The 19,637-nt window shown below is 37.6% G+C and overlaps 1 protein-coding gene and 2 long non-coding RNA genes across 4 annotated transcripts; 1 reads left to right on the top strand and 2 right to left on the bottom strand.

Annotated features, from left to right (window-relative positions):
* Window positions 1-9,360: 9,360 nt before the first annotated feature.
* Window positions 9,361-10,983, bottom strand: LOC126913830 (uncharacterized). Its single transcript, XR_007709423.1, has 4 exons — window positions 10,818-10,983; window positions 10,538-10,740; window positions 9,901-10,429; window positions 9,361-9,786 (listed from the first exon to the last, which is right to left on the bottom strand). It is a non-coding gene; the product is annotated as an uncharacterized LOC126913830 (long non-coding RNA).
* A 308-nt stretch (window positions 10,984-11,291) lies between these two features.
* LOC126913813 (uncharacterized) lies at window positions 11,292-13,356 on the top strand. Its single transcript, XR_007709400.1, has 4 exons — window positions 11,292-11,306; window positions 11,462-11,785; window positions 12,002-12,361; window positions 12,416-13,356. It is a non-coding gene; the product is annotated as an uncharacterized LOC126913813 (long non-coding RNA).
* A 2,061-nt stretch (window positions 13,357-15,417) lies between these two features.
* Window positions 15,418-18,781, bottom strand: LOC126929019 (katanin p60 ATPase-containing subunit A-like 2). 2 transcript variants are annotated; one of them, XM_050745007.1, is made up of 7 exons: window positions 18,533-18,781; window positions 17,944-18,144; window positions 17,584-17,833; window positions 17,232-17,400; window positions 17,062-17,174; window positions 16,663-16,865; window positions 15,418-16,505 (listed from the first exon to the last, which is right to left on the bottom strand). In XM_050745007.1, exons 2-7 carry the CDS (start codon window positions 18,027-18,029, stop codon window positions 16,121-16,123), a joined length of 1,206 nt encoding a protein of 401 aa, XP_050600964.1. In that variant the 5' UTR covers window positions 18,030-18,144; window positions 18,533-18,781; the 3' UTR covers window positions 15,418-16,120. The 2 variants fall into 2 exon arrangements, with proteins under 2 accessions (XP_050600964.1, XP_050600965.1); XM_050745008.1 differs by lacking the exon at window positions 18,533-18,781 and having other exon boundaries at window positions 17,584-17,828; window positions 17,944-18,100.
* Window positions 18,782-19,637: the final 856 nt, after the last annotated feature.

Below are 19,637 nucleotides of genomic sequence, written 5' to 3'. Positions count from 1 at the left end.
TCGTTGAATATTCCATATTTTTAATGCTACTACCACTTATTGGTAATTTCAAATATGTAATTATCGTTCTGAAGTTAGAAATTCGAAATAGCATTCGTCAGTATATGATTCTACGTTTTATATAGAGTAATAAAAATGATACAATGAGTTTCGGTAAATAACCAATAAAAATTTTTGTTCCTTTTTCTTTTTCTTTTTTTTTTTTTTGGTTTTATGTATCCCAGGTCGAGAATAAACTATGTGCACGTTTTCTCTCGTTTCTTGTATTTTTATGAGGAATTCAGTCTTTTTACGCCACAAGAGTCTCAACGTTTTCGTTTTCACGCCTACGTTACGCTCGTTAAACACGTTCCAACAAGACCATGAATAAGGATAACAGCTTTAATGTTTTCACATGTGTTTATTTATTATTTTAGACCTTAAATATTTTATTTATAAAATCTTTATTTAAACAAGTTACCATTGTCGCTACAATAAATCAATGAATGAAATCAGTTTAAATTTAAAATATCATTTCATAATTTCTCGTCACTTGTATCTAAAAACAAAAAAAACGGTGTACCCACATCGTGCGTAGACGGGAAATTAAAACAGTGGAGCTTAATTGAAACACTGATCATATTCCGCGATTGTAAAACAATAATAGAAAATCGTGTTTCTTTTGAAGGGTATGAAATTGTCAGGAGATTATGCCATAAATGAAATTGGAAACTGGCTGGTCAAAGGGATTAAATTCAATTAAACCGAACTGTGTTATATTGTACAAAGGCTAGAGAACTGCTACAAAATATCTGCTAGTTTAAAGGTGTCCCTTATAAATTATAATTATATTTCAAATTCAATCTCCTAGTAATAAGTAAATTAATATTTTACCTAAAATCTGTGATATAGATAACAAAAATAAATTCTTTACATTATTCGTTAGTTTGCAATATAATTAGAATATTATCTTTATTTTCTGGTGTCTTTGTTATTCTTAAAAGATAAACTGCTTATTTACAAATTTAACACTGCATATGCTATTAATAAATCATTTTATATTTAATTTTGCAACCTTCAGTCATTGTTAAAACTTGTTGACAATACTGTCGGTTAATAGAAATTTCTAAAATCCCCTTATTTCTACTCGATTAAAGGGTATATTGCAGAAACTATGTTAGCTACAGTGTTAGCTACAAATCACCTGTGTCACTCCATTAAACTTATACACAATAGTATTGATTCTTGTTTTAATTTAAAATAAAATATGTTATTGTAGGAATGAAGCAGAATGTTCAAATAATTGAAACAACTTTTTGTCCTATAATTAGTGCCTTTCATTTCAAAAATTAAAAAATTTTTAATCAACGATATTTGGAAGTTTCGATCTAAAATGACCAGGAATTGAAACAGAAAATATTTTTATGCCAATAAATACGTATTCTTCACATACAAAACAAATATGAAAACAAAAATCGATGTATATTAATGAATTTTGAAATGGGGAGGAATTATATGATTATACCCATTCTCTGTTGCGTTTAATTGTTTCAATTGATGTTTCATGAGAATTTTCATCGAATTTTTTAGAGATTTTTTTTTTATTAGAATATTTACGATCAATTCTCGTTGAGAATTTTCAGTAATTAATTTAATTTGGCGTGATACAATGACATGGATCACAATAGTTTTATATTGTTGGTTCTAGTAGAAACTAAGGATTTAATCTAGAGGGTATTTTCTTTTTAGTCTGCGGATCTGGTCCGTCGTGTCCAGTAGTTGGGTGACTAGTGGGTTGTGGTGGTTGTTGACTCTTGTGTTATATCTGCTTCTGGACTTGTGTATTTCATCTTTGACTGTAGGTATCTTGAGGTCACGGTGGATTGTTTCGTTGGTAAGATACCAGGGTGCATTTGATAGGGATCTTAGCGTTTTCGATTGGAAGCGTTGGAGTATTTCAATGTTGGAATTACTTGCTGTTCCCCATAGTTGGATTCCGTAGGTCCAGACAGGTTTTATTACGGCCTTCTAGAGGGCTATTTTGTTCTGTATGTTTAGCTTGGAGCGTCGGCCCGTGAGCCAATAGAATTTTCTTAGTTTTTCCTTTAGTTGCTTTGTTTTTTCTGAGATATGTTTTTTCCAAGTTAGTCTCCTGTCCAGGGTCATGCCCAGGTATCTTACGGAGTCCTTGCTTGGGATTATTGTGTTGTTAATGGTGACCTGGGGGCAGGTTTGTTTTCGGAGCGTGAAGGTTACATGAGAGGATTTTTTTCGTTTATTTTGAAGCCTCATTTTTCGAACCACTTTTCCATGGAGTCGAGACTTCGCTGGAGAGTGGATGAGGCAATTGCCGGGTCTGCGTGGGTAGCTAATAGTGCTGTGTCGTCGGCAAATGTTGCTATTGTTACCTCGTTTGATATAGGTAAGTCGGCAGTGTGGATGGAGAACAGTAGGGGTCCGAGGACACTACCTTGGGGTATGTCGGATTCTATTGGGAATGTTGCGGAAGTGGCGCCTAGGCATTTAACTATGAATTGTCTGTTGGTTAGGTAGGATTTTAAGATGGTGTAGTATGGGTGGGGTAGGATCTTTTTAAGCTTGTAGAGTAGGCCTTCATGCCATACTTTGTCGAATGCCTGTTGGATGTCTAGGAATACCGCTGAGCAGTATTTTTTCTTTTCAAGGGTTTGGCTGATCATGTGGGTTATGCGGTGGATTTGCTCTACTGTTGAGTGTTGTTTTCGGAAGCCGAATTGGTGATCTGGGAGTGTTTTCAATTCTTCTAGGAGTGGAAGGAGACGATTCGTGAGCATCCTCTCGAATAGTTTAGACAGTGTAGGTAAAAGACTGATTGGGCGATAGGAGCTGGTTTCATATATTGGTTTACCGGGTTTAGGGATGAGGGTGATCAGTGAGATTTTCCACGCCTGAGGAAAGTATTCAAGGCGGAAGATAGCGTTAAAGATTGATGCGATGAGTGCAATCCCTTTTATGGGAAGTTCCTTGATTGCTTTATTGTCTATTAGGTCGTGACCTGCTGCTTTCTTGGGGTTTAGGCGACTGATTGCTTCTATGATCTCTGAAGAAGTGAAGGGTTCAATAGGAGGGGACATTTGGAAGGGAGTGTGCAGATATTCGGTAACGTCCGCTGCAGCTATGGAGGAATGGGGTTGGAATACTTCAGTCAAGTGTTTGGCAAATAGGTTGGCTTTTTCTATAGGGCTACGCGCCCATCCACCCTGCGGACGGCGGATTGGAGGTATTATTTGTGGGAGGCGCGTGAGTTTCCTGGACGCCTTCCATAGTGAGTAGTTGGAGTCGGCTGTGGGGGACAAGCTGACGAGATATTTGTGAAAACGGTCATTATTGTAGTTTTTTATAGTTTTGGATAATTTTCTAGTTGCGTTGTTTAGTTTGCGTTTGTCCTCCGGTGTTCTATGGGTCTGCCATATCCTTCTTAGTCTACGTTTTTCTGCTATTTTTTTTAATATGTACTGGGGGTATTCGTGATTGCCGATGGACGTTTTTGCCGGTGTGGAGAAGCGGATAGCGTTTATTATGCTCGTGTTTAAGTATTCCGTGGCTGCTTCGATTTCTTCATTGGTTTTTAGTGAAGTTGAGGCTAAAGTTGTGTGTGTAAAGACTTCTCTAAAGAGCTGCCAGTTGGTGTGTTGGTTATGTATGGAGCCATTAGGTGTATTCTCGATGATAGTTGAACTGACTGTTACTATCACGGGGGAATGATCAGAGGAGAGATCAGCCGAGGAATTGATTTGGACGTGTCTTGACGAGATATTTTTAGTTATGAGGAAATCAAGGAGATCGGGTATTTTGTTTGTGTCGGTGGGCCAGTGTGTAGGTTCGTATGTGGTAAGGTAGTTGAGGTTGTTGGTTATTACGCTGTTGAGGAGGTTTTTGCCTCTTACTGTAACCAGTCTGCTGCCCCATTGGGTGTGTTTGGCGTTGTAGTCTCCTCCAGCTATGAATCTATTGCCCAGGGTGTCCAGGAAGTCGTCAAAGTCTTCTTTGGCGATGGAGTGTCTGGGAGGGCAGTATACAGCTGAAGTGGTGATTGTACCATGACAGTCTTCTATTGCTACGTTTGTTGCTTGGAGGTAGTCTTTCTGGAATGGTGGAAGTTCGTAGTGCTTAATGTTTGATTCGATTATGATTCCGGTGCCGCCGTGGGCCTTTCCGCTGGGGTGTTGGGTGTGGTAGAAGTTGTAGCCGTGTATTTTGAGGTAGTTTTTATCGGTGAAGTGGGTTTCGGATATGAGCATCACATCGATTTGCTGTTGTTTTAAGAATAGTTCTAGTTCAAATTTGTGCTGAGCTAGACCGTTGGCGTTCCGCAGAGCTATTCGCATTGGTTTTATTTTGCTTCTGTGCGTATGAATTTGTCCATGAAGAGTGTGAGTAGTGACAGCAAGTTGTTAATTTGCTCTGATTGTTTCTCTATTAGCTTTTCAAGCCTAGAGACGTTGTCTGTATCAGGTGATTTGGGGGCACTATTTTGAGGAGGATCCCTGTGGCTATTTGGTATATTTTGAGTGCCTTGTACCGCTTGGGCATAGGAGGTTGAGGGAGTGGTGAATTTGGTAGGGCTGGGTGTTTGATTGGTTGGGGAGATTGGGGTAAAGATGAATTTCGGTGAGCTGGGTATTTGGTAGGTTACCTCTTTTGTTCTAAGTTTGGGGTACTTGTTTGAGTACAGTGTTTTGTAGGCTGAGCAGCCTTTGTAGTTGGCAGGATGGTCACCTTGACAGTGGATGCACTTCGCTGGGATTTCTGGTGATTTACTGCACTGGTCGGTGGGGTGTGTACCTGCACATTTGACGCAGCGGAAGATATGGTTGCAGTATTTCTGCGTGTGCCCGTATCTTTGGCACCTCTTGCATTGCACTATCTCCTTTTTGATTTGCGGTGGTTCGAATTTTACTATAGCGTTTATTAGGCGACTGATGTTGTAGATTTCCTTATTGTTGGGTTTCTGTTTTAAATCGATAAAAAATAGGGATAACGGTTTTTTCGAGACTCTATGCCTTATGTTGCTGACATTGATGACTTCGTGGCCGAGTTTCGATAGTTCTAGGGCGGCTAGCACCCTTCCCTAACCACCAACATGGAAATTGACCAATTAACAGTAACGCCAATTTCCCTCACTTTCCGAACGAAGGCTTTTTTCCACGAATCCGATGATTTCGGGCCCTTAGGCACACCCATCATAGTTTTCCTCGACAGCGTTACCATGAACAGTTTGCTGGTGAGTGCCGAGGCGTGCAAACGTGTGTCCAGTGCCCTGCGAAGTCCACAAAACAGCACGTGACCATCCAGTTGCTGCTGAGTGCCGAGACGTGTGTCCAGTGCCCTGTGAAATTCACAAAACTCCACGTGACGCTCATCTGTCGAAAGCAAATCCAACAAACCTAGCTAAGGGTTAACAGCCTCTCGACTAGTTCTTTCACACTGAATTAACTAGCTCGATGATGGCTCTATCATTCCAAACAGGCTCTCCGGAGCTAAATTATAACACCGCCGTTTTTCCTCCCCCGTGGCAAGGGGGCAACACATCTATCCTGGTAAACGACCATCACTCGAAAAAACGCAAGCTGGAACCAAGCAAGACAAATGTGAATAAGAGTCAAACTAAACCACCAGCCAGCCAGGTGACCACCTTCAATAGATTCTCAATACTGGAGTCTACGGAAAACTCCATGAATACAACCGAGAAGGTAAATAATCTCCATACTCAAAGAATTCCCCCTCCTCCACCAATATTCATTGACGACGTAATCGACATACAGTCAATGATAAGGACCATTGAAAAAGACATCAGCAAAGAGGACTACAAGTTAAAAATTAACAACAACCACGTGAAAATTCTGCTGACCCACCCAGACGCCTGTAGAAAGTTAACTAAGTTGCTAAAAACGTTAAACGCTAAATTCCACACATATCAGCTCAAAGAAGAAAGACCTTTTCGTGTGGTGCTACGCAACATCCACCACTCAGTCGACCTAGATGAACTAAAGTACAAACTTCAAAATCTTGGCCATGAGGTAACAAACATAAGCAACATTAAACATAGAATTTCAAGATACCCACTATCACTATTCTTCATAGATTTAAAACAAAAAGGGAACAACAAAGAAATTTACAACGTCAACCGGCTGATGAACTCCATAGTTAAGTTCGAACCACCTCTTGTAAAGAAAGAAATAGTACAATGTAAAAGGTGTCAAAGGTACGGCCACACGCAGAAATACTGCAACCATAACTTCCGGTGCGTAAAATGTGCAAGTAATCACCCCACTGACCAATACACTAAATCCCCCGAAACCCCCGCTAAGTGCATCCACTGTCAAGGAGAGCATCCTGCGAACTACAAAGGATGCTCAGCATATAAAACACTACATAATATTAAGTATCCAAAACTGAGACCCAAGGACATAACCATACAAGAACCTAGACCCCAAAAACTCACCTCACCATCAGTATCCCACGCGCAGGCAACACAAGGAAACGTAAACAACTCGAAAACCCACAGTGTACACACAGAAAATAGAATTCCCACCCCACAAAACACAAACAACTTCACCAGACTCGAAAAACTTATCGAGAAGCAAACTGAGCAAATTAACAACTTGCTGTCACTACTCACACTCTTCATGGACAAATTCATACGCACAGAAGCAAAATAAAACCAAGACGCATAGCTCTGCGGAACGCCAACGGTCTAGCTCAGCACAAATTTGAACTAGAACTATTCTTAAAACAACAGCAAATCGATGTGATGCTCATATCCGAAACCCACTTCACCGATAAGAACTACCTCAAAATACACGGCTACAACTTCTACCACACCCAACACCCCAGCGGAAAGGCCCACGGCGGCACCGGAATCATAATCGAATCAAACATTAAGCACTACGAACTTCCACCATTCCAGAAAGACTACCTCCAAGCAACAAACGTAGCAATAGAAGACTGTCATGGTACAATCACCACTTCAGCTGTATACTGCCCTCCCAGACACTCCATCGCCAAAGAAGACTTTGACGACTTCCTGGACACCCTGGGCAATAGATTCATAGCTGGAGGAGACTACAACGCCAAACACACCCAATGGGGCAGCAGACTGGTTACAGTAAGAGGCAAAAACCTCCTCAACAGCGTAATAACCAACAACCTCAACTACCTTACCACATACGAACCTACACACTGGCCCACCGACACAAACAAAATACCCGATCTCCTTGATTTCCTCATAACTAAAAATATCTCGTCAAGACACGTCCAAATCAATTCCTCGGCTGATCTCTCCTCTGATCATTCCCCCGTGATAGTAACAGTCAGTTCAACTATCATCGAGAATACACCTAATGGCTCCATACATAACCAACACACCAACTGGCAGCTCTTTAGAGAAGTCTTTACACACACAACTTCAGCCTCAACTTCACTAAAAACCAATGAAGAAATCGAAGCAGCCACGGAATACCTAAACACGAGCATAATAAACGCTATCCGCTTCTCCACACCGGCAAAAACGTCCATCGGCAATCACGAATACCCCCAGTACATATTTAAAAAAATAGCAGAAAAACGTAGACTAAGAAGGATATGGCAGACCCATAGAACACCGGAGGACAAACGCAAACTAAACAACGCAACTAGAAAATTATCCAAAACTATAAAAATCTACAATAATGACCGTTTTCACAAATATCTCGTCAGCTTGTCCCCCACAGCCGACTCCAACTACTCACTATGGAAGGCCTCCAGGAAACTCACGCGCCTCCCACAAATAATACCTCCAATCCGCCGTCCGCAGGGTGGATGGGCGCGTAGCCCTATAGAAAAAGCCAACCTATTTGCCAAACACTTGACTGAAGTATTCCAACCCCATTCCTCCATAGCTGCAGCGGACGTTACCGAATATCTGCACACTCCCTTCCAAATGTCCCCTCCTATTGAACCCTTCACTTCTTCAGAGATCATAGAAGCAATCAGTCGCCTAAACCCCAAGAAAGCAGCAGGTCACGACCTAATAGACAATAAAGCAATCAAGGAACTTCCCATAAAAGGGATTGCACTCATCGCATCAATCTTTAACGCTATCTTCCGCCTTGAATACTTTCCTCAGGCGTGGAAAATCTCACTGATCACCCTCATCCCTAAACCCGGTAAACCAATATATGAAACCAGCTCCTATCGCCCAATCAGTCTTTTACCTACACTGTCTAAACTATTCGAGAGGATGCTCACGAATCGTCTCCTTCCACTCCTAGAAGAATTGAAAACACTCCCAGATCACCAATTCGGCTTCCGAAAACAACACTCAACAGTAGAGCAAATCCACCACATAACCCACATGATCAGCCAAACCCTTGAAAAGAAAAAATACTGCTCAGCGGTATTCCTAGACATCCAACAGGCATTCGACAAAGTATGGCATGAAGGGCTACTCTACAAGCTTAAAAAGATCCTACCCCACCCATACTACACCATCTTAAAATCCTACCTAACCAACAGACAATTCATAGTTAAATGCCTAGGCGCCACTTCCGCAACATTCCCAATAGAATCCGACATACCCCAAGGTAGTGTCCTCGGACCCCTACTGTTCTCCATCTACACTGCCGACTTACCTATATCAAACGAGGTAACAATAGCAACATTTGCCGACGACACAGCACTATTAGCTACCCACGCAGACCCGGCAATTGCCTCATCCACTCTCCAGCGAAGTCTCGACTCCATGGAAAAGTGGTTCGAAAAATGAGGCTTCAAAATAAACGAAAAAAATCCTCTCATGTAACCTTCACGCTCCGAAAACAAACCTGCCCCCAGGTCACCATTAACAACACAATAATCCCAAGCAAGGACTCCGTAAGATACCTGGGCATGACCCTGGACAGGAGGCTAACTTGGAAAAAACATATCTCAGAAAAAACAAAGCAACTAAAGGAAAAACTAAGAAAATTCTATTGGCTCACGGGCCGACGCTCCAAGCTAAACATACAGAACAAAATAACCCTCTACAAGGCCGTAATAAAACCTGTCTGGACCTACGGAATCCAACTATGGGGAACAGCAAGTAATTCCAACATTGAAATACTCCAACGCTTCCAATCGAAAACGCTAAGATCCCTATCAAATGCACCCTGGTATCTTACCAACGAAACAATCCACCGTGACCTCAAGATACCTACAGTCAAAGATGAAATACACAAGTCCAGAAGCAGATATGACACAAGAGTCAACAACCACCACAACCCACTAGTCACCCAACTACTGGACACGACGGACCGATCTACATTTATCATATTTTATATAAAATTAGAAGGGACCTTTAAAAAATTGCATGCAACAACACACTTACAGGTACTCTTGAATTAGTTTTTCTACATGTCTGATTATGTCTTTATATGTGTATGTCAATTCAAATTTATTTTCTTAAAAGTCCCTTAATGAAAAACTAACACTTCATACTAACTTAGAACTTTTGAGTTCTTAGAATATTCTGATTTAGTCACTGGCTGTACCATAAATTCATTTACAGATATTATATTTCCACCAAGAGCTAGGTTTATTATGAGCCTTCCTGCATCATCATCGAATCCTTCTATTTGACCATAATTATTACCTTGTTTTCCAGCTATAATTTTCACAAATGTTCCTTTCTCGATTTTAACTTCTTCCTCTTCTTTTTTGGAATCTGTATTTTTCTTCTGCAATGCTACTTTGTCTGCTCCAAGACCCATACCTTTTGGTCGTAATTCTGGTATGACAGCTGCTACTAATCTGTAATAGTTAGAATAAACGATTGTGAAATAAAAAATGATGTTCTCTGTTTACTTTCCAATAAGTGATGTATTAAACACATATAATTAATTTAATCTAGAATAAAATTCATACTTTTCATTTCAACCAATTCCCTTTCCTGGTTGCCATCCCATTCCCTGTAACATTGCTACACCAAAAGCATCAATAGGAATTTTTTCATAATCTTGTAACGTAGACTGAAGAATAAAAAACAATATTTATAATATGCAAATGTAATACATCTGTGCATTGCACATCAATATGTTGATAACGTACCTGTTCTTTGCCTCTTAATGATTCATCTTCTACTAAAGGTAAAGTTAAATCATTTGTTTTAGTTTCATGTTCATTCTTTGACTTAAGTTCCTCAATGATTTCTTCCGCCGCTTGCTCTTCTAAAGTAACAACTTTATTTTCACTATCTTCAACTGGCTCTTTCTTTATTGATATTATTGGCGATGTTTTTCCATTAGATAGCTTTGATTTTGCCTCGTTAACACTAGCGTCTCCTACCTTTTCCTTATCTGCCTTCGGAAGGAAAATGTCTGCATCTATTTTATTAACAATTCTATCATGCCAGGTTTTTGAACCTAGTAATGGAATAATTAGAGATTCATCTTTTCTTTCTTCCTCATTGAAATAAAAAATTGTTTTCAAATATATATATTCCGCTATTGGTGATTTTTATAGGTTAGGTTGAGGTTATATGTTTCTTGATTATAAATTTTACTTTTTGAACTCACCCTATTACTTTAATACCTTTTTCATTAAGGCATTCAATGTAATCAACTTTCTTTTTTTCTTGTGGAATAGCATTTTTTCTTAATAGATTTCTTAATAGATTTTGCAAAACCGAAGGAAATCTTCTTTCCTTCTTCTGCTGGTTTGTTTGTTATTTTAACACTGACTTATAGATCAATACACATGTATATACTAGACATAAAGATTGATGTCACTTGAAACTATGTGCATGAATCTAATATCTTATTATACTTTATTAATCTACTCACAATTACTTGCACATTACTAAAATTTCATTCCGACAATATATCAAGCGCCTGAATAAGTGACATTAAAGTAAACATATATGAGAGAGGAAATAAGAAGAACTGACGCCTATGGTTTTCTATGTTACAGAGCTAGTGCTGCACCATACGGCCAAATGCCGAAAGTGGCTAGGATATCCCAGAGAGAGTAGTGCTGCACCATGCAGTCAAATGCCGAAGGTGGCTTATGCTAGTATATATCTGTCTATACGTTTCAATCAGAAAATCGATATTATGTGTTCATGTGAAAGTTCACATTTCCTTAGGAGCTGTATTTTGATAGATTTAAGCTTCTAATGGAGCATTTTAAACGTATAGAGTATACTATGAAGTAGAGTGCGGATCATTTTATATTCATAGAAAATTTGAATGTATGGAAATGTACCAAATGCTCATGATATGCAAAAATATGCAAAATATTCAAAGTAAACCAATCATCAAAAAGTTTAAAAGGTGAAACAAATTTCTTTAATAACACCTAGATTAATTTTTATTTGTTAACGATCTACATTCTACTACGCTTTTAATTCTACCCTAGTTTATGCACCATAGCGCATGACAGCGCTATTATGTCCTTTACAATTTATTCAAGATCATTCTATTTTCAGATCAGACTCTCTATTTTTCTTTTTGCATCCTGCAAATTACCGTATAGTGATGTAAAACGAAAGCTATTGCTCGTTAAAATTTGACGTACTTTTGTTTTCATGAAAATATACATATGTTGAATTAAATAAACTAAACTATTGATAATCACATTGAAAGTATATATATTTATATATAACTTAGATTTCACAGATTTGGATTCGATATTGAAGTACTTCTTATGTATTAACGAAGAAGATAAAACATACTAATACAAGCATAATTCAACTGAGCGATTATGATAATGTTAATGCGCATCTCCGAACGTGCAGAGGATAAATGAGCAGGTAAGTTGCTCCCATCACTTTCTCCTTTGTTTCATGCAACTGTAACTCTTAGAATGTAATGTATAAATGTATATAACTATCCTTAACCGCATTGACGAAATGATGATAGACACAATTACTTGTTTGTCAGTTGAAGATCTTTTCTTTCCTCTTACTACATATTTATGTACTCTTAACTTGTCTTTTTAGCAATACTATCGCTCGTTTGTTCTACAGTTTTCAGAATTCTACCTTTTAGCGTTCTACACACGATCGGAGCGTAAATGTGCCCGTAGTCTGCCTGTTCCTATAAGCTACTTTAAACGATCATCTTTGATTGTGTTGGCTCGTAGATCATAGAGGAAGCCATTTACCTATCTTTCGGAACAAGAACTACAGTTAAAAACAGCGACCAATTGAGAACGGTAGTTAAGTCCGCGAGTAGAGGGGTGAGCGTGTTTTAGCGGCGACAACAGCACACGGTATGCAGATACGAAGCCGGGGTAAACCGGCAAGCCGTAGTTCACGGACCGTAGTAAGCGTGGTAACTCTGAACAGTCAACGACATTTGAAAGCCGGCCGCGCTCTGGAATTCAGGTAAATTTACCTCTTTTTCGTCTTAAATTTTCATTGACATTTCTCTGCTTATAGATTATTATACGGTTAGAAATGACATATTTTTGGAGATATCGAGGAATGGTACTTTTAAGTAATTTTGATTTTCATCACTCATAAATTGAACCGAGGAAATTCCATCAATTTATTTACCGGCTGTTAAAAAGTTTTAATGAAATGGGACAAATGGTAATTAGTTGCGAAAATAAGGACAGTTGTGCCAGAGTTACAGTGTTTGCCTTTAATTTCAATTAACTGTACAGCCTGAACGTGGAGATTTTGTTCCTATGTAAATGATGAGATATACGACACACTGGACTGGTTTCTCGATAGTTAACATCTAAATGGTTAAATTAGGGAATGCTTTAACAAAGTTGATTCAAACATTTGATGAAAAACCCATAATTTACCTTTCTTAGAAATAGTCTTATACTCTTACATATCTTTTATACATTTTTCTTATATATAGAAATCTAACATTTATCAAATATGTGACAATTTCTGCTGCAATCAAACATCTTATTTACTCTACGTAATGAAGCTAAGTTTAATTAACTTTCCTCAGTATCTTACATCACCAGTCACGCTCTCGATCCCGCTAGCTAGGCAATAAATCATCAAAAGTCGAGTTACAATTACGTTCTTATCCTACTTCAGAGCCCCTCACCTATCCGTTATCCAATTTCCTCTTCGAAATCCCATCGTGAAACCGACAATTAACTACTGTTCATCAGCATACGTACAGTTGACGGAATCGACATAATGAGACAGCGGAGTTAAATGTTAAAAAGTTTGCATATTTTATAATTTGAATGGCGTAAGGGAAAATAAGATGTTTGATTCGCCTAAGATCGTTTCATCCTGTATGGCACCAACATTTCATAAAATATTATATAACACAATTTGGAAAACAGGGTTGAGAATCATAGTGGTGTAAGTTAGGCCATTGCCAGTTTTCATCAAATAATCTTCTGTGTTTATTACCGTAAAAATAGATTACATCTGTTCAAACCGTGGAAACAGAAATGGTAGAGAATAAAGTTACGACTTAATCGGTTCTGAAACCAAAGGGAAGATATGTTTTAGAGTAAAAATGAATTCAAACATTCGGAATTACGACTTAAACCACTATGACATTGAATTTGTCGTATGAAACCTACGCGTTGGGGAACGTGTTGAGGATGTCCCGAAACGTAGTTACAAATTAAGACAGGTCCGCGAGGCTAACTGTAAAAGAGCGAGCGTAACTGTGCGGAGTCGATGTTAACGGAGAAGATCTTCCTGCCGAAGATTTGTTCCGCTATGTCTAGACGTTCTATCCTTTGTTTCCTCGTTGCATTTTTTTACTTTCATTATATCGCCACGAACAATGTTGCTCGTCGTGCTCTTAACCGTGCAACAGTCGGACAAAAACCCGTTCTACCTCGTATATAGCGTTCTGTTCGACACGGTCCACGAACTTACGGACAGATTTTTCGCGATTAAAAGAACAAGATAAGACAATTTCACGGTGATCTCATTGTTGTATATGTATACGGAAGTCCCATGGTTGTCGAAGTTTGTGCAGTAATTCTTCTTTCTCTTTCTCTTTTAATTATCGTTTTTTGCAGAAGAATGACCGTGGTGTAGAACATGATTGATGTTGATGGTGTAGTAATGGGCGGTGATGCTTCAAACGTATATAATACACTTGAGTTGTATCAAGCATGTTTTTACAACTTTGAGTCGGTTTTACGTGTTCTCATGTTATTGTAACGATTAAGTTACCATAAATATAGCAGTTTTCCCAATGGATCCACGCGTCGAGAGAAGCCATATCACGTAAAACATACATTTCCGTATAATGTTGTACAAATAACAGTCTAAGAAGAGTAAACACTCTTTATTACGATCATACATGTATATTGAAAATATAGCGATCGTTGCAACGTTATGAAAAATTATTGCAATGAAAAATTTTGACGGTGGATACGTATCGTTAGCAGATGATTCACAAGTTTCGAATCGTCTGACGGTACTGGTGCGTTGAACTTTCAGTGGTTGCGCGCGTACGCGTGTCGAGTCGAATTCTAGTTCGATTTCGCTATGGTAAATGTAATCGAGTGAACAATCGCGCTACCGGGTCTACGCGTAGTCCGGAACTCGGCGCATAATGCCGCGGAAACGGGCATTACAGGTCATTCAGAAGTTACGTCTCATAAATTAAAATACATAGAAGAATGGCAATTACATTCTCCTTTTTATTATTTATATTCTATTATTAGAACACGTATCATTTTTCAAAATTTTCCTTGTAATCTACAATTGTTTATGTTATCTTCCTATTGATCATCGACTTTGTCATTTGCATGTCTCATTTTCCTCGTGTTCGGCATTTCAATATCAGGGAACGAATTTGTATCTTCTACATGAAATCATCTCTTTAATTTCAGATAGACGAATATGCGGCTGCTTCTGTTCCAAATATCTCCGTTACTGTGCCTGTTGACGGAAATCGGCGCGGCTGGGATCGGTAAAGCATGGCAGATCCTGCCATACGCGACCGATTCCTGGAATCACCCATCATGGCCACGGCTCGACTCTTCCGCGTTCGAAGTTCGCAGCGTGAGCGGGATTGGTCATCTCAATCCCTTGTTTAATTGTTGATTTTTTTAAATCTTTGTTTATTAATTCCAGATTTTTTACATATTTTTTTTTTACATGATTTTCTTCCAGAATAAACGCTGAATTCTGATTGTAGGGTGGTACAGGCAAAAGTACCGATACGCGACGGTACGACATAGCCATGCATTATTACATTTTTTTTCTTTTTTTTTTTTAAGATTATTATTGTAACTTAAATTTAAGCCGCTGTTACGCTGTGCTTATGTGCGATATTTTAATTTATGTCCTGAAAGCCTGGACGCAAAAACAGGACAGTTCGTTAGCGTAGGAGGGAACTTCTTCGTTAGACTGAACTCTGTTGATTGACTATTGAAAGCGCAAAGCGTAATAAGTTATAGTAATTCTTTTGCACGAGATTAAATAATTCAAGAGCGTTATTTTTTAGTATTGATTATTTATTTTAAACATTGAAATTTACAATAAACATTTAGAATTTACAACAGAATTTGGCTAATAATTCAGTTGTATGAGAAAAATTTCAAGACAATTATCGATACATAATCCGACATCGCATTTTCTGCATTCTCTTATTTTTCTCACAAACAACACATTTTCTTCTCGATAATTAGATGCGACTGTCCTCGAAACAGGTAGACAATTATAACGAGACATTATTGGCATTTGCTTACTGCCGTTACTAAGGAATACATTCATATTTATCTCACATAAATGTAATAGTATTACTTCTACTTGATCGGAAAAATCGACAAACGCGTATATCTGTCCTTAGGCCATGCGGAATACTTGCAAAAAACGCATATATGTGTTCTGAGTCTACACCCATAGCTTTCGCCCGGCGCATATACGCGCCCATACATGCGTTAATAAGATAAGAGGAAATAAAAGACAGATTATCGATAAAATACACTAACACATATGTAATACGTGGATATATTACCACTCAGATTACACATATTATATATTATAAGGGAATACGTATACCACGTATACATATATGTAGAACGAACATTTCAAACTTGTTTATAGCGCGTGCGCACACATACATGCACGCACACGAACAATTTTTCGAACGATAATTATATTAATGATATATATTATGATAACCATTTATATTTTTTAAAATATGTTCTTATGGCATACATATTTATTCCACGCTTTATATCTATCCACATCCGTGACTGTAGGTGACATTGTTTTTAACAATTTTGCTATTATTTCATAATTCTTTAATTCATATTTCAAAGTCGTAACAGATGTTTCTTTTTTTTCAAGTTTTTCCCACATTGGACTTATTTCTAGCAGCCATGCTTGCTTACAAAGCAATTTTATATCCGCGCAAGAATATTTTTCAGTAGATTTTATTATGTGGTTTACAATATCCATATTCTCTAATAACTGGTTGCTAAGGTATAATTTGAACATATCGAGTCGAGTAACTTCATTTGGTAATGATACGTATATTTTCTTTTCGAGGCGTCTGTGTAAAGCTGCATCAATGTCCCTAATAATATATTTACAATAAATATTATTGTTCTGTTATATTAATAATAACGAAGGAATATTCCGAACAACACAATAATTAAGATTAAGATAATGAATAATTATGATATTAAGATATTTTCTACTTAGAAAACATTGAAATAGCGTGATATACATACCAAGGGCAATTAGTTGCAGCCAAAAGAACTACATTAGAATTTTCGTTAGATACTAATCCATCCAATCTAGAAAGAAGTTCTGATCTGAATCTCTTTGCAGGTTCAGACAATGTACAGTTTACTCCTTTATTTGTGCCTATCCAGTCAATCTCGTCGATAAAAATAATTGTAGGCGAATAATTATAGGCAAGTTCAAATAAAACCTGTTCAGTTTAACAAATGTATTTATTATTTATTAAATATTATATTCAAAATTCCTTAAATTCATTGTTTCATCACGAACGTAATATCATTTCGTTTTCCAAACAACTATTCTATTTATATATGAATGACGACAAATAAAAACAAATCTTTTTAAACCTAGAATCTCTTCTTCATAGACAAAGGAAATCAACTTACACGGATATACTTCTCGGAATCGCCTCTCCATTTGCTCACCAATGAGCTGGCCGTTATGTTAAAAAAGGTGCATTGGCATTCTGTTGCGACTGCCTTCGCCAACATCGTCTTCCCTATTTCGTAATTGATTGTAAACATGTACGGGAATGAAAGAAATACGAGTATCTTACCTGTACCAGGTGGTCCGTATAGCAGAATACCTTTCCAGGGAGAAAATGGGCCATTAAAAAAGATAGGGTACTTAAGGGGATACACAATGGCCTCCTTAATAGCAGATTTACATTCCTCTAGGCCTACAATGTTGTCCCAATATACATTTAATTTTGTCAGTATGATTTCCTGCGACAATACAAAGATGAAATGGCGCATAATCTCCGTATTAATTTCCGTAAGTGTTATGTAATTCGTTATTTAAAGCTTTACTGAAATCCCTGCGTCATTGATATACAGTGGATTGTTTATCGATAGGTATTTTATTTTTAAAAAGCTTTACAATACGTATATTAATCGAAAATAACTTACGCATGAAATGTCTTCAGCAATCTTCCGCAATTCCGGATTGTCTATATAAAGCTTCCGAGCCCGTTGCGATATCTTTGATTGCGTGGATTGTTCCATTGAGACGTTAAATAGCTCTTCTGATGAAGCTCCATCGCTTTCATTGGCGAAAATTGGTGTCACTGTCATTGCGAGATTAATATCATCCGTAGCGTCACCCGTCATCTTCTGTTGTACATTCCTCCCTTTCACAGACTCACTTCTCGTTTCTTTGCTAACAGATTTGACACGTTTTACTACTTCTTCGAAGATTGAATGATATTGTAATCGATACGTTGAATACGTTGAGAACGTTGAATAGTGTTAAATAATTTAAATTCTTACACTTTGTTCGCATTTGTCATTTCCCTCGTCTTTATTTCCTTTTCAGTTATTTTCTTGCACAATATAGGATATTTTTGGAATTTCATCTTGTAATAATTTTCATATTCTGTAAGAATAATTTCCAAATCGACGTTGTCGCAGACTCGATATTTCCGAGGTAGACGAGCTTCCCGGATTAATACATCGCTAATGTCTACATATCTAAAAAATATAATTTTTAATTCATTGAACAAATTTTATGCTATGAGTACACACTATACGATAATCATCAATTAACTGTTTTATTTCTAGGTAAGACAGACAAAAAGAATGTACTGTCTATTTATTATTATATAAATCCTCGGCGATAATATTTTGCCTTCTGCTTTTTAATTTCCAATTTTTAAAGTTTGAATTTATATATATTTTCATTTATAACTAGTTAATCTACGTTATCGATTGAGTTATTCTATAACTACTGAGTTACCGATGTCGATTTTCAAATTTTGGTTCCTTCCCCTCTTTCCGCACTAATTTCTATTTCGATTGGTCACCGATATTATTCGAAAAAATTGCAACTAAGAAGATATCTAAATTGCAATGTACTCACCCATTGCGTCCCAAATAATCACATATAAGGTACAATATGTTCCGATTACGTTCCGAAGTACGACTCTCCTCCTAATGCGACATTTATTTTTTTTATTATTAACAATAATTATTAATAATATAAAGATTTTCATGCAATTTTCTGTTACATTGCGAGTTTAATCAATTTGTTACACATAATTTTGTTATCTACCATCTTGATACGTGCAAAGATAAATCTTAATGATATATCATACAGCGTAAATGGTTATAAATAATTAATTATTGACAATAATTATAAGAATTATCGAAAGAAAAAATCATAGATACTATGTGCGAGTGTAAAATATCACAAAAAATGAACAACAATTGTGAAAAACGCAATATGGCAAATCAATGACAAAACACACTCATGACTGTCATGGAAGTTCCAAAGTCTAAAATCTAGAATATTCCTTACCTCTTTTCGCAAATTATAAGATATCTTATTTGTGGTACCTTGCAGCGATAAATCACCGTTCATTGTGATAGTTTTAAATGTGATAATGATATCCTTGTATTGACTATCGTTTTTCGATAGTTACGAGAATTTTCGTTTATTACTTTGAGACAATCCGTCACTTCCTTTCTCTTATAAAGTTTCCCTTCAACTCCGTTGAAAACTGAGCATCAAACAGGAGACGAACGATTTGTTGTCATGGCGATGTTGGTTCACACATAAGCAGGGTGCGAATATAATGATGGAATAGTCGAGTCCTGTCTACTGTATAGTAAGATGGATGCGACATGGAAATAGAAAGAGAAGGCTGTATATAGGCATTTCCTGTCCTTGTTTAATCAGGCATGCACACTAGTGGACACTGACGGCGCTCGTTTACCGTTGTTACATATTTCCGGTACAAGTACGCGGGCATTAGAGAAGGACGGAACGGTCTCTCTCTTTAGCCCTATATCGCGTTTTTAGTTCGCTCACGCGCTCTGTACTTATATCTGTCGGACGCACGTCAGGATTGGGGGTGGGGGTGTTCGGTGAATCTTCGTTGGAATTAGCCATAGGTGCGGTGTAACAATGGTTGAGTTTATTGACACAAATTAGGGAGATTTACAGCGTCGATAGATAATCGCAA

Source organism: Bombus affinis, chromosome 2 (genome assembly GCF_024516045.1).
Source record: "Bombus affinis isolate iyBomAffi1 chromosome 2, iyBomAffi1.2, whole genome shotgun sequence".
NCBI classification, from domain to species: Eukaryota; Metazoa; Arthropoda; class Insecta; order Hymenoptera; family Apidae; genus Bombus; species Bombus affinis.
This window is presented reverse-complemented; position numbering and strand designations above follow the sequence as displayed.